Below are 15,422 nucleotides of genomic sequence, written 5' to 3'. Positions count from 1 at the left end.
CACCTTGCCAAAAACCTTTCTAACAACTTTGCCTCATCATCCTTCCCTCCTTTTTTTTTTTTTACTCTGATGGCTCTGTAGCTATTTCTTCTACTGATAAAGCAGATCTCTTCGCTTAGATTTTCTCCTCCAATTCCACCTTAGACAATTCTGGTGCTGTTCCTCCATCACTTCCCCCCTCTGACTTCCTCATGGCTGACATTAAAATTTCTTCAGCTGATGTATTTTCTGCCATCACAGGCCTCAGTACTAACAAGGCATATGGGCCTGATGGAGTCCCTCCTGTTGTTCTCAAGAACTGTGCTTCTGTGCTTGCACCCTGCCTAGGCAAACTCTTTCGCCTTTGTCTATCAACTTTTACCTTTCCTTCTGGCTGGAAGTTTGCTCTCATTCAGCCAGTCCCAAAGAAGGGTGACCATTCCCAACCCTCTATCGTCCAATTGCTTTAACATCTTGTATCTCAAAAGTTTTCGAGTCAATTCTTAATAGAAAAATTTTAAAGCATCTTTCCTATCACAACCTTCTTTCTGAGCGTCAGTATGGGTTCCGTCAGGGATGCTTCACTGGCGATCTTCTCACCTACCTTTTAGACTCCTGGTCATCCTCCTTTCGGGACTTTGGCAAAAGTTTTGCCATTGCACTTGACATCTCAAAGGCTTTCAGTCGAGTCTGGCATAAATCTTTAATTTCCAAACTGCCCTCTTACGGCTTCTATCCTTCTATCTGTGCCTTCATCTCTAGCTTCCTTTCTGGTTGTTCTATAGCCACTGTTGTAGATGGCCATCGTTCTTCTCCTAGATATCAACAGTGGTGTTCCTCAGGGCTCTGTCCTATCACCAACTCTCTTCCTTTTATTCATCAATGACCTTCTAAGCTGTACATCTAACCCTATCCACTCATATGCTGATGACTCCACCCTTCACCTTTCCATTCAGTTCCCGCAACGTCCATCTCAGCAGTTACTTAACAAACAAGGGATGAGGCTATGGCACACCTAATGTCTGACTTGGCTCATATCTCTGACTGGGGTAAAAATAATCTCGTTGTTTTTAATGCATCAAAGACTCATTTCTTACACCTATCAACTCGGCAAAATCTTCCACAGGTGTACCCACTGTTTAATAATATTTGGCTTAATCCTGCATCATCCTTGAACATGCATGGGGTTTCATTTACTTGGGACTTGTCTTGGAAAGATCATATTACATCTCTTGTAAAATCTGCTTCTAAGAGATTTGTGTGCTAAGCCGACTCCATTCCTTCTTTACCCCTGCATAATTGTTGACACTATATACAGGTTTTATCCGCCCCTCCCCACATACAGCTCTTCTCAATAGGGTGGAGTCCAATGCTTTTCATCTCATTAACTCTCCTCCTCTTACTGACTCCCTTCAACCTCTGTCTCTTCGCCGCACTGTTGCATCTTTATCTCTTTTCTATCGCCACTTCAATGGTCACTGCTCCTCTGAACTGTCTGCATGTATTCCTCCACCTCTGGGACGGGTGCTACGCACACGTCTAGCAGCAAACTCTCATCCCTTTTCTGTCCAGCTCTCTAATGCAAGGTTAACCATTACTCCTAGTCCTTCATTTATGCAACAGGTCAACTGTGGAACTGTCTCCCTCTCTCTGTATTTCCTGCTTCCTATGATCTCCAGTCTTTCAAACGCGGTGTGTCCAGGCATCTCGAAATGATCGGATCTTGAATTTGGCTCTCTCTTGTATTTTGTTTTTCTCTTGGAGGGAACAGTTTTGCAGGCTCGTGGCCTTTGGTTCCTTCCTCAAAAAAAAAAAAAAAAAAAAAAAAAAAAAAAAAAAAAGTGTACAACAATGTCATACCTACAGGCTTGATATAGCAGAGTGGGAAGGAATACCTGGCCGTAACAGTACATATGCAACAGAACGTTTTGTCACTGTAACTCCCGTTGACACTTATAATCACCCTGAAATTGCAGGGGCCATCATTTGCACATTTTTAAAATTTTGCTCGTGATTTTTGGTACATATACACAGGACAGCTTCCTCTACCCGAGGCCAGGTGGGGGACAATGCCTTACCCCGTGTGATCCCCCCCCCCCACACCATTGTCTCAGCAACTCACCTGTTACCAGTGACCTGGCCAGTAAAGACATATCATGCCGCGGTACGAAATTCAAGGCGAGAGTAATTCCCCAACCAATGACAATGTGGAGGACAATGTTTACGTGGTGCCAGAGGAAGAAACGATCAGAAGTGATGATGAGGTAACGTCGCCAAGGAAGGTGCGGTATGTTGATGTGTTTGGCAAGTGAAACAACGCATATATTGCCTATATTACTGTGCGAAAACCAATATACTCTCGTACTACATATAAATTCGTACCAAGTAAACAAATATCTACACATTCTGAGTGGTTTGGAATAGTTACCCTCCCATAGAAAACATCTTCTCTGGGGCCTGGCTCGAGAGAACACAGTACCAGATGAGGGTAGAGTCACCCGTGCCGGGCATTTCTAAGCTCAGGTGAGCACTTTCTCTCTGAATTTTTTATGTTTCTCACAAGAAGCAGAGGTTTTAGCCGCCCCCCCCAAAAAAAAAAAAAAAATCGAAAATCTGCCAGGATTGGGGGTGGGTGGGGGGGAGTCATTGGTGAAAAATCTGCCAGGACACGGCAGGTTAGGCGAGGACTGACCAGTTTCCCTGTCACATATAAAAAGTATCCCTTCATTGCCAGATGGGCCAACAACTCTTAACCTTCAACCATCTGCTACTGGCTCATGGTTGAGCTAGCTTTTGCACCAACCTAAGTATAGGCATTCCTCATAAGTACCAGTAGCATTTTTCATATGCCTTTTTTGTTCATAAATCCTCAATATATTCAAGAATTGCCTATTTAAGTTTCATTTTTACGTGTAAGGTTGACTTCCAAGTTTTCCAACAACTTCTTTAACAGTTTAATACAAAAAGTTATAATAATTTAAAATCATCCCTTACTTTTAACAAGGACTGCCTGTCAGCAAAGTTTAGAGTAGAGCCACATCTCTGTCACCTATCTCCCCCAGCCTTGGCTACACCACTTGATATCCTTATGGTACACTTAGTGCTGGTTATACCCTGCATGCCTTCACAGAGCAACATCTTGTAGGTGTCTACATTTCCACCAGACACCATACAACTGAATTTACATCCACCCCTCACTTAGTGTCTAGGATTTGTTTAGATGCAGTGGCGGGGGGGACACAACCTGGCCGCACTATGGGGTGGTACTACTACTCTGCGGCCAGGTTGTGTTAGGAAGAATACTGCCACCGTATTCCCTGCGTGTCGTAAAAGGTGACTAAAAGGGGCGGGGTGAGGGGACTAGGGACCCCCTCCTCTGTTTTGTAGTTCCTAAAAAGAGACAGGCCAGAGAAAGGGATGGGGGATGGAGTTATCCCTGTACCCTGAAGATTGGGTCTATGAATGTGCGTGGATGTAGTACGATTGAGGCTAAAAGGGAGGAGATTGGGAGAATGTTTGTGAGAAGAAAGTTGGATGTGTTAGCTTTGAGTGAAACGAAGATGAAAGGGAAGGGGGAATCTATGTTTGGAAGTGTGAATGGAAGATTGTCAGGTGTTGATAGAGGAAGGGCAAGAGAAGGTGTGGCCTTCTTAGTGAGTCCGGAAGTTCAGCAATGTGTGATTGAATGGAAGGAGGTGTCATCGAGACTGATGTGGGTGAAAGCGAAATTTGAACGTGAGTTGTGGGTGTTTGTGAGTGCATATGGGCCTGGTAGTGAAAGAGATGAACAAGAGAGGGAGTCTTTCTGGAATGATGTTGATGAGTGTCTGCAGAGTTTTGAAGCGAATGTGAATGTGGTAATGATGGGAGATCTGAATGCTAGAGTGGGAAATGTAGCAGTTGAAGGTGTAGTTGGTATGCATGGTGTGCCTGGAAGAAATGAAAATGGGGAACGAATGATAGCGATGTGTGTTGAACGAGAGATGGTGATTGGGAATACGCTGTTTGAGAAGAAAGATATTTATAAGTATACATGGGTGAGACAGGAGGGTGGAAGGGTTGTTGATAGAGCCTTGATGGACAATGTGGTTGTGTCTAGGAATGTAATAGGAAGATTGTTGGATGTGAGAGTTCTGAGAGGGGAAGGTGGAGGTATGTCTGACCACTACCTGGTGGAGGGAAAGTTAAGAGTAGGTAAGAGATGGATGAGAGCTAGGAGGGTTAGGTGTGGCAGGGAGGTTTTGAAAGTGAGTGAGTTGGATAAAAGAGAGAAAAAGATAGAGTATCAGGAGAAATTGAAAGATGAGTGGAACGCAGTGAAAGATCGGGAAAATGGCAGCGTGGAGGAGGAATGGCAGTTGTTTAAGAGTGCTGTGGTGGGGCATGCAGAAGAGGTGTGTGGTGTGAGACGTGTGGGTGGTGGTGTAAGAAAAGGAAGTGAATGGTGGTGCGAGGAAGTAAGTATGGCTGTGGCTGAGAAGAGACGTGCATATGAAGTGTGGCTGCAGAGGAAGGATGAGATGTCATATGAAAGGTATAAGGAGAAGAGGAATAGAGCGAGAAGGGCTGTGCGTGATGCTAAAGTGGCAGCAGATGAGAGGTGGGGTAGGCGGCTGACAGAGAATTTTCAGCAGAATAAGAAAATGTTTTGGAAGGAGGTGAAAAGGGTGCGAAAGGGAGAGTCTGGGAAGGAAGAACGAGTAAAAGCAGAGGATGGAAGGATGTTAATTGAGATGGATGCAGTAAGGAAGAGATGGGCAGAGTATTTTGAAAGATTGTTAAATGTAGAGGAGGAAAGGGTGGCTGAGATTGTGGCGGATGGAAGGGTGCAAGGAATAAATGTGTTGGAAGAGTTGAATGATTCTTTGATCACGAAGGAAGAAGTGGAGAAGGCAGTAAAGGAGATGAAAACAGGGAAAGCTGCAGGTATGGATGGGTGTGCTGTGGAATGCCTGAAGGGTGGTGGAGTGACTATTGTTGACTGGTTAGTAAGATTGTTGAATGTGTGCTTTGAGAAAGGTATGGTGCCAATTGACTGGGCAAGTGCTTGTGTGGTCCCGTTGTATAAAGGCAAGGGTGATAAGTATGAATGTACTAGCTTTAGGGGTATAAGTCTGTTGAGTGTTGTAGGTAAGGTGTATGGTAGAGTGTTAATTATGAGAGTTAGAGAGGGTACAGAGGGAGTGATTAGTGATGAGCAGTGTGGCTTTAGGAGAGGGAGGGGATGCGTTGATCAGGTGTTTGCTGTGAGACAAGTGTGTGAAAAGTATTTAGCGAAAGGCAAGGATGTGTTTTGGGCATTTATGGATTTAGAGAAAGCGTATGATAGAATTGATAGGGAGGCTTTGTGGACTGTTTTAAGATTGTATGGACTTGATGGTAGGTTACTAAATGGGGTGAAAAGTTTTTATGTAAATAGTATAGCGTGTGTAAGAGTGGGAAATGCTGTGAGTGATTGGTTTCCCGTGAGAGTGGGGCTGCGACAGGGATGTGTGATGTCGCCTTGGTTGTTTAATATTTACATGGATGGTGTTGTAAGGGAGGTGAATGCAAGAGTTTTAGGTGGTCTGAGTCTGGTAAATGTTGATGGAGGAGAGTGGAATCTGAAGCAGCTGCTGTTTGCAGATGATACTGCACTGGTGACTGATTCAGAGGAGAGATTGAGACAGTTGGTAGAGGAGTTTGGAAGGGTGTGTGAAAGGAGGAAATTGAAAGTAAATGAGAATAAGAGTAAAGTGATGAAGTGTACGAGGTTGATAGATGGTAGGGGGATGAATATAGTTTTGAATGGTGAGTTGCTTGAGGAGGTAGATTGTTTTAAATATCTAGGGTCACATGTTGCTGTGGATGGAAGAATAGATGCAGAAGTGAAGTTTAGAATAAATGAAGTAGGAAAGGTGCTGGGAGGAATGAAAAAAGTGTTTAAATGTCGTTCGCTTAGAATGGATGTAAAGAGAAGGCTGTATGAGGGTGTTGTGGTACTGACTGCATTATATGGGGCTGAAACATGGAATATGGGTGTAGCAGAGAGGAAAAGTTTGAATGTAATGGAGATGAGATGTCTGAGGAGTATGTGTGGAGTGACGCGTATGGATCGGGTGCGAAATGATGAAGTGCGAAGGAGAACTGGAGTTGTTCGGGAGATGGCTGGTAGAGTTGAGCAGAGGGTGTTGCAATGGTTTGGACATATGGAGAGAATGGATAATGAGCGATTGGTGAAAAAGATAACTAGATCTGATGTGAGAGGTGTAAGGCTGAGAGGAAGACCACGAATAGGATGGATGGACAGTGTGAAGAGAGCGCTGGATGCGAGAGGGATGTCTGTTGAGCAAGGAAGAGTGGCTGTGCGTGACAGAAATAAATGGAGAGAAATTGTGAATGAATAAGTGATGACGCAGCCCTGAGGGGATATTCTCCCGCATTTGGTCTGATCAGCTAGTCAGGTCAGGTGCGGGTAAGGGGATGGGTCTGTTATGATGTGGCAGGGGTAAACCAGTTCTGCTGTCGGGCCCTGCTGCGGATGTCACTGATTGCATTGCCCAGTTGACCCTTGTGCGGTGTGGTGCGGTGAGGATCTGTCCGTTCTCCCCTTTGGGGCTAAGAGGCAAATGAATGTGTTTGAATGGATGAGTAAATGGAGAGTGAGTCGTCCTGTCTCGGCTACCTCCCTTTCCTTGGGGGAAGCAGCCTAGGTATATAGATAGATAGATAGGTACTGTTAAGTGAAGCAGCTTTAAATGAATTGTCCTTTTAATTCTTGATTTAGAAAAAAAAAAAACAGCATTTTTATGAATCACAAGCAACTTTATAATGAATTATGAGCAGTTTTGAGCAGGGAAAAAATTAATCATTAATCTTAATAATGAAGGCAGCTTTAATTAAAGGAAGGTACTTTGGGTTTGGGTTTATGCCAGGTAGGGGGACCACTGATGCCATATTCATTGTTCGACAACTTCAGGAAAAATATATTGGTAGGAGAAGGGATCTTTATTTTGTTTTTGTTGATTTGGAAAAGGCCTTTGACAGAGTCCCTAGAGAGGTGGTGATGTGGGCAATGAGAAAGCTTGGCTTGGAGGAGTGGCTGGTTAGGGTGGTTATGGCCATGTATGTGGGTGCTCACACCCAGGTGAGAGTGAATGGAGATTTGAGTGATGAGTTTTCCGTGAATGTTGGTGTGCATGAGGGGTCAGTCTTGAGTCCCATGTTGTTTATCATGGTACTTGAAGCCCTTTCACGTGACTTTAGAAACGGACTCCCGTGGGAGTTGTTGTATGCTGATTGCAGAGAATGAAAGGGAGGCGGAGGAAAGGTTTAGGAAGTGGAGAGATGGTATGGGGCAAAAGGGTTTAAGGGTAAATGCAGATAAAACAAAAGTGATGATATCTAGGGTTGGTGGCGGTACTGTCAAAGACGAGGGAGAGTGGCCATGTGCAGTTTGCCACAAGGGCGTGGGAAGTAATTCCATCTTGTGCGGTGTGTGTGATAAATGGGTGCATAAGAGATGTAGTGGTATCAGAGGTAGACTGCGAGATAATGCTGATTTTATGTGTACGGCGTGCCGGGGTGAGCAGGTGGAGATCGTCAGACGTGAAAGGATTGAACTTGCTGGTGAATCTCTTGAGTGTGTGGAAGAGTTTTTTTATTTGGGAGACATGTTGTGTGCTGGAGGTGGGGCTGGAGCTAGCTCTGTGGCTAGGGTGAGAAGTGGTTGGAAGAAGTTCAGGGAGCTCTTGCCTCTCCTGACATTGAGAGGGCTCTCCCTACGTGCTAAGGGGTCTTTGTATGCAGCATGTGTTAGGAGTGTAATGCTGTATGGCAGTGAGACCTGGGCAGAGAAGGAGGAGGATATTCGCCGGCTCAGACGTACAGAAATGACAATGATTAGGTGGATGTGCAGTGCGTCCCTGCGTCCAAGGCCTGGAGGGGCTGGGTTTACAATGGAAGAGTTGAGAGGTAGGATGGGACTGGAGTGTATTGGTGTTGTGATGAGGAGAGGTAGATTGAGGTGGTTTGGACATGTGGAGAGGATGGGGGATGATAATTGGGTGAGGAAGGTGAGAAGTGTTAATATTGGGGGTGGGGTTATGAGGGGTAGACCGAGAAAGACATGGGACGAGGTCATTAAGTGTGACCTTAGGGTTAAGGGACTGAACAGGGAGGCTGCAATGGATCGTGCGGCGTGGAGAGCTGCCATTAGGTGACCAAGGCCGACACATGCAAGCATGTTGGAGCCTTTAAAAACGAAACGAAACGAAATGAAAACGAAACGAACTTTAAATGGTGACTAACTTCATGAGCCTTCTTCCTTTATTCAAAACAATCAGTGACAGCAAGCCTTAGCTCACCACAAACCATAACATTTGTTATCCCCACATCCACTCTTAAACTTTTATACAACAGGAGCCACTCACTTGATGTAGTGCTGCCTACTTCTTCCTTAGCCTTTATCATTCTTTTTCTGTGCTTGACCTCCTCTCTTCCTATTTCTCCCATCTTTCCTGTCACTACTTATTACTTTTCTTTCCATTACAGGTGGCTTTACATTGAATGACAAACCAAATGGTTTCCTGTAAGCCAGGAAACCATTTACAGTGCTGGGTGGTAACCATGTAGCCAAACCATACGTGCTCCCTATGTGTCAAGTGGATTGGTGGAGGGTTAGTGCCCCTCCCTGTAAAACAAATAACTCAGAGGCAAATGGCCACCCCATACGGGATTATGGCGTCTGGCAATAGATAGTTAGATAGATAGATATATAGAGCAACAGAACACGAGACTCATATTGGTGTAGAGTAGAAAAATTGGATGGAGAAGCTGAATGTTAGATAACTTAGCATTATTACTGCTTCCCCCCCCTCCCCCCAATAACTAGCAATAGTTACAGTTTAATTCATGTTTTCTGCTCAATATATTTATGCATGTAGTAAGCAGTGTACAGTATGTACTTTAATTCTCCCTGAGTAGCCAAAGTATTCCTAGTTTCATGATAACAAATAGACTTGGAGCTTCATTTTTTTTTTTTATACAGTTGATGAAGAAACTCATCTGGAGGTAATGTGAAGTGCATCAGTGAAGAAAAAACTGTATGCCGATGGTTAGAACTATGAGGCAGAACCAGGATTTCAGGGACTTGAATAATATGTGGATGAGTGCTTAATGGTCTTCTTTTTTTCTTTTTTCTTTTCCCTTTTTTTTTTTTTTTTAAATGGGCCCTACCTCCCCCATCCTTGCGTGGAAACAAGGTCAGGATGATGAAGCGATGAAACAACCCAAATATAGCTACTTTCACTGATATTGCCTTGTGTACTTCAGGTTGGGGTTGAGACAGAAGCTGAATCTGTCTACAGCCTCCCTGCTGTGGCATCCTCATTGCAGTTGCAGCGATGGCTGGGATGTTGTGAATCAGCTGAGACCAGGAGTGACCTGTTGGGAGGCTCTGTACCAGAGTGTGTGTGAAAAACTTGCCCATGCACACTCCCTTCAGGTCCAGCTCAATCGTCTATCATTCTTAAGGGCCGCAACACACAAGACTGAGAAAGGGGAGATCTCCACAGTCCTCTCTACTCAAGAAATGAAAAGTAGGTTGTGAGGCACAGGCAGTCTTTGTCATAATGCTATGTGTGTGTTCTTTTTTGCTTGGTGAAATTAACAACACGCTCACTGTAAGACATCATGGGCTTATTGCCTCACTGTTACATTTTAAATGTCAGGATGAACTTGCCTAGACCTGGACTCCTACACTCCTTGTGGGGCAACGTAAGGTTGGATGATGGATGGGTGGATGGTTACATTATTTATGATATGGCCTCTGGTGGTCTGATGGTTTGATCCCCAAGAAGTTACTGGTTTTCAGTCATATAATACCACCACAGGAAGTATGCTGATCATCTGCTCTTGACTCTTGCATGTATTGGTCAATGGTAAACTTTCTTCAGGTCCCTTCTCCTTGCACGGGTTAAAACGAAACGAGATTGATATTTAAGGAAGTAATTTTCATCCCTCCACCTGAAAAATCAGTCATACATATGAAAGGAGTTAAGACAATGGGGTAAAAGTTCCACTTTTTGTCAACAGTCTGTAAAAGTTGATGTGCTGTCCAGTCATGTATACTATTTTTGTCACATAATTTTGGATGCAGGGTATTTAAATAAAGACTGGCCACCCCAAACGGGATTGAGGCGTCTGGCAATAGATAGAGATAGATAGATTGTTCCACCCATGTGCTTAGCTTACTTATGTGAACAAACACAGTCATAAGTCCATTTGCAGATTTTCTTTTATTTTACTTCTGTGTGATGTAAATTGGACCGAATTATTGTTTAAACAGGTTTTACAGTAGTCCTCTGCTATATGGCAAAATTCATACAGAACTCTTTGAAATTTGTGACCATCACCCTATGGGGTCCAAGTTGCATCCTTAATAATGAATTGGGAGGCCATGAGAGATGTTTGTGTGTTATGGAGTCACAGCCGTTAAAGGATGGGAAACTTCCGCTGATATCCAGAGACTGCTGTATTGCTTCTTTGTATCTTAATGCCATTTAATTTTCCTACTGCTTTGTAGTTGCTCATTTTATCTGATTAAGACAGACATGGTGGTTACTCAGCAACAACTGCTGTAAATGGTTCAAGGTGGTCAAGTAAAGTGAGTAAATACAAAGGAGAACTAGTTATTATTTTGGTTGGTAACCATATAACCAACAAATGGATGCCTGATGGTGTGGGTGCTCCTTGAACTGGATATAACACTTATAGATTTACATCCAAAGGATAGTTAGAGTTTATTGCTCATATAGTGCTATTTGGAGGTAGGGGTCTTGTTACTTGCATTAACCCTTTGAGTTTCTGATAGCGCGTTTTTGCGTCATTTCAAGTCCAACCTCAGAGATTTCAATGACGTGTTTATGTGTCATTGTAAGACACTTTTGCAAAATATTCACCATAAACCGTGTTTAAGCATAAAAACAGAGACTTGAGCGTGAGGTCATGGAATGCCTGCTCTATGCGTGGCAGGTACTGCGCAGCTGGTATGACTCATGGCTTTCTCTTTTTATAACTATTCTTGGCAAATATTTTTCTACGGCAAGGTATAAACTTTTTGGTGTTCGCCTAACTTCAGCTCATCATTTTGACTTTTTATTTTCATTGTTTTCCTTTTTTGAAACTACTACGATAAAGTACAACCATTCAGCTTTAAAATGATACCAAAATCAGAAGTCATGAAAAAAGTATTTACACAGATTGATAGAAGAAAACTATTGCAGCGTGAAGATGCGGCATGAGAGTAGCTGACTCTACAGCAGACATAATCTGACTGGGGCTGAAACCTGATGGTGTTCAGCATATTGACTGAGTACCCAACATCAGGCCCCAACACTCAGGATGATCAGTAAAAGACAAAGCAATAGGCTGCCATGTGTAGGTCATCATTTTACTAGATCACCTTACAGTATTGTGTTTGGTTTTCTTTATTGTAGGAATAAACAAAGAGGTGGAAGAGCTTGACAGACAGGGAACAGGAGTAATGAATCTGATTATTTTTGAGAGGGATGAATGTGGATATAATCCTTCCATCTCCTGTGTTTTTGTTTTCTTCTAATTTTAAGACTTATGAAGGAGATAGGGGACATGACTGAAGACAGGAAGCCATTGGTGTACATTAAGTCTTCTATCCATGCTGTGTTTTGTTTTCATTTATTTAATACTAAAGAAAGTGAAAGAGCACGAGGAAAGACATGAGTCAGAGTCATTGCTTTTGGCAGACATGTTTTTACAGGGAATTGTCTATAATTATTCTGTCTGTATTGTTTATTTTCTGTGACCTAGGACTGAAAGAGGAGGTGGAAGAGCATGACAGAAGACAGGAGGCAGAGGTGTTACGTTTGACTGAAGGCTTCGAGAAGGAGTTATCCCGGGGAACAGAACTTGTTGCTGCAGTCACCAGGCTCTTGAAAGACTGGTAAGCATTATATTTGCTCCATTTAGCCTGGACTTGTTTTATAGCAAAACATAGACCTTTTGAACAGTTACATCATCTTTCTTTAGCTCTTGCAGTACTGGGATACTTGATGCTAATTGTCAGTACAAAAGGTTTCACAAGCTGACCACAGGTGGGTTTGTTGTACTGCATTGTATTCTTTATAAAGGCTCCAACATACTTGTATGCGTCAGCTTTGGTCACCTAATGGTAACTCGCCACACTGTTTGATATCTGGCAACCTCCCTATTCAGTCTCTTATCCCTGAGGTCACACTTTATGACCTTGTTGCTGATCTTTTTTGGTCTGCCTGACACAACCCTACCCCTGATATTCACACCTCTCACCTTCTGCACCCACTTGTCATCCTCCATCCTCTCAACATGCCCAAGCCATCTCAGTCTACCCCTTCTCATCACAACATCAATACATTCAAGTCCCATCCTTCCTCTCAACTCTTCATTCACAATCTTAGCCCCCCCCCCCCCAGGCCTTGCACTCTAGGAAACACTGCACATCCATCTGATCATTGTACAGTACAGTAATTTCTGTACATCCGATCCTAAGAATATCCTCATCCTTTGCTTCCCAGGTCTTACTACCATACTGTATTACATTCTTAACACTTGCCACATGCAAAGATCCATTAGCATGGAGAGAGAGCCCTGTCAATGTTAGTAGAGGCACCAGCTCCCTGAACTTCCTCCAACCACTCCATACCCTGGCCATAGAGCTAGCTCCAGCCCCACCTCCATCACAAACATGTCCACCAAGTAACAGAACTTCTTCACACACTCAGGAAACTCCAGCAAGATTAATCTTTTCACACCTGATATTCTCTACAATGCTCCCCCCAACACACAGTGCAAACAAAATCAGCATTAATTAGCAGCTTACCTCTAATAATTCTACCACTGATACCATTAGTAATTGTCAAAAAAAATTGAATGACCATGATGTTTCGCTTGACTTTCTTTTGGTGTGTGCAGTGTGACATCTATTTTACTGATAATCATAAATTCTGTAGCAAGTCCTTCTTTTAAGTCACTTCTGTTGATGTTCTTTTGGTATTAATACGTATTAAATTTAAAAAAAATTGCCTGTTAAAGTTTCATTGCTATACTTTTTTTTAACACTAACTTTGCCTAAGATGAACACATCTCCATCTTGAATACTGTGTTTTAATGAGATAACATTAGATTATAGTAGTTGTCATGAAGTCCCATGGAAAGAATATTGAGAAATTGTATTGGAAAATAAGCTGCAAATGGAGAAGTTAAGGTGAAAAGAGTGTACCTATAAAGCCAATTTGCCAGTTCCCCAAATTCACAGTACTGTACTACTTATATGGAGCAAGTTGTAGTACAGAACACATCTTGTATTTTATTTGGTACTGAAGCATACTGGAGTTTGATTTAGAAGTTTAGAGCACATCATGTCATACGTGTTACATTTATTCTTAATCCTTTCATTACAGTCTGGGTTTATGCCAGGCAGAGGGACCATTGATGCCATATTCACTGTTCAACAGATTCAGGAAAAATATATAGGAAAGAAAAGGGAATTGTACTTTGTTTTTGATGCTTTGGAGAAGGCCTTTGAGACACTCCTAGAGAGGTGGTGAATAGGGCAATGAGAAAGCTTGGGATCGAGGAGTGGATGGTTAGAGTGGTTATGGCCACGTATGTGAGTGCTCACACCCAGGTAAGGGCGAATTGAGATTTGAGTAATGAGTTTTCCATAAACGTTGGTGAGCACCAGGAGTCAATTTTGAGCCCCTTGTTGTTTATCATAGTACATGAAGCCCTCTCACGTGAGTTCTGGACTCCTGTGGGAGTATCGTAGTACATGAAGCCCTCTCACGTGACTTCTGGACTCCTGTGGGAGATGTTGCATGCTGATGATCTGGTGTTGATTGCAGAGAATGAAAGGGAGGCGGAGGAAAGATTTAGGAAGTGGAGAGATGGTATGGAGAACAAGGGTGTAAGAGTCGTGTAGATAAAAGAAATGTGATGGTATCTAGGGCTCATGGCAGTACTGTCAAAGAAGAGGGAAAATGGCCATGTGTGATTTGCCACAAGGGTGTGGGAAGCAATACCATCTTGTACAGTGTCTGTGATAAGTGGGAGCATAAGAGATGTAGTGGTCCAGTATTAGAGGTAGACCGCGAGATAATGCTGACTGAATGTGTTCGGTGTGTCGGGGAGAGCAGGTGGAGATTGTCCGGTGTGAAAGGATTGAACTTAGCGGTAAGTCTCTTGAGTGTGTGGAGGAGTAAGTTATTTGGGTGACATGTTAAGTGCTGGAGGTGGGACTGGAGTTAGCCCTGTGGCTAGAGTTTGGAGTTGTTGGAAGATGTTCAGGGAGCTGTTGCCTCTCCTGACAAAGAGAGGGCTCTCCCTTTGTGCTAAGATCTCTGTATGCAGCATGGGTCATGAGTGTAATGCTGTATGGTAGTATGACGGGCAGTAAAGGAAGATGATATTTGCAGGCTCAAATGTACAGAAATGACAATGATTAGGAGGATGTGCAGGGCATCCCTGAGTGTGAGGCCTGGGAGGCTAGGTTTAAGACGGACGAGTTGAGAGGTAGGATGGGACTGGAGTGTATTAATGTTGTGATGAAGAGAGGTAGATTGGTGATTTGGGCATGTGGAGAGGCTGGGGAATGATAACTGGGTGCAGAAAGTGAGAAGTGTTAGTGTTAGGGGTAGGGCTGCCGCGCAGCGAGAGGTAGACTGAAAGATGTGGGACAAGGTCATTGTGACCTCAGGGATAAGGGACTGAATAGGAAAGCTGCCAGAGATTGAGCAGCATGGACAGCTGCCATTAGATGACCACGGCCAACACAAGCAAGTATGTTGGAACCTTCAAAAACAAATGAACAGTGATATACTTTATTTTATTCTAGCTTTCTCCATGTGATTTACTCAGGTTGGGAAAGACTTTGAACTGAAACATTAAATATTGTAACCACTTCTTTGGTCACTATTATAAGTGGCCTTTCCTAGTTGAATAAATTGGCCTGAATGTGGCAAGGCAGAAAAATGTCACCAGAATGAAGGGCATAATTGTGCACCACCGTACTTTACATGCTGTTAGTTCCATGTTAATAGGTGAGGTATAATTATGACCATTATACTGTATTATATTAATTATAGTGTATTATTGTATTTTCAGGTGGGAACAGCCAGCAAAAGATATTCCTGTGAAGAAGTTACAGGCTGTGTGATGATAAACAAACCAATGCTTCTAAGTCTCCACATGCTTATTAGATATCTAATTTGTAGATGCTTTCATTTTGTGCAATTGCTATAATTTTCTTAGCCCCATAAATCTAGTAACGTCATTCTTAGTTTGTTCTCACTAGCTTGGGATGATTATATTCAACTCTTCAGAAAGATATTTTTAAGAGGTTAGAGTTAGGTAAATGATGGTATAGGAAGAAAAATGACCGCAAATTACAC

The 15,422-nt window shown here is 43.0% G+C and overlaps 1 protein-coding gene across 1 annotated transcript in view; it reads left to right on the top strand.

Annotated features, from left to right (window-relative positions):
• The window catches only part of LOC145409650 (uncharacterized), a 66,115-nt gene extending 50,928 nt beyond the window's left edge, over window positions 1-15,187 (top strand). The window contains exons 10-12 of the mRNA XM_080280002.1: window positions 9,292-9,557; window positions 11,806-11,938; window positions 15,136-15,187. Of these exons, the coding sequence (XP_080136128.1) occupies window positions 9,292-9,557; window positions 11,806-11,938; window positions 15,136-15,187 (451 nt within the window). The remainder of the gene's footprint in view (window positions 1-9,291; window positions 9,558-11,805; window positions 11,939-15,135) is intronic.
• Window positions 15,188-15,422: the final 235 nt, after the last annotated feature.

Source organism: Coenobita brevimanus, chromosome 82 (genome assembly GCF_032717465.1).
Source record: "Coenobita brevimanus isolate Jiangsu-jjx chromosome 82, ASM3271746v2, whole genome shotgun sequence".
NCBI lineage: Eukaryota > Metazoa > Arthropoda > Malacostraca > Decapoda > Coenobitidae > Coenobita > Coenobita brevimanus.
The sequence above is the reverse complement of the archived record's forward strand: the minus strand, read 5'-3'. Positions and strand labels throughout refer to the sequence as shown.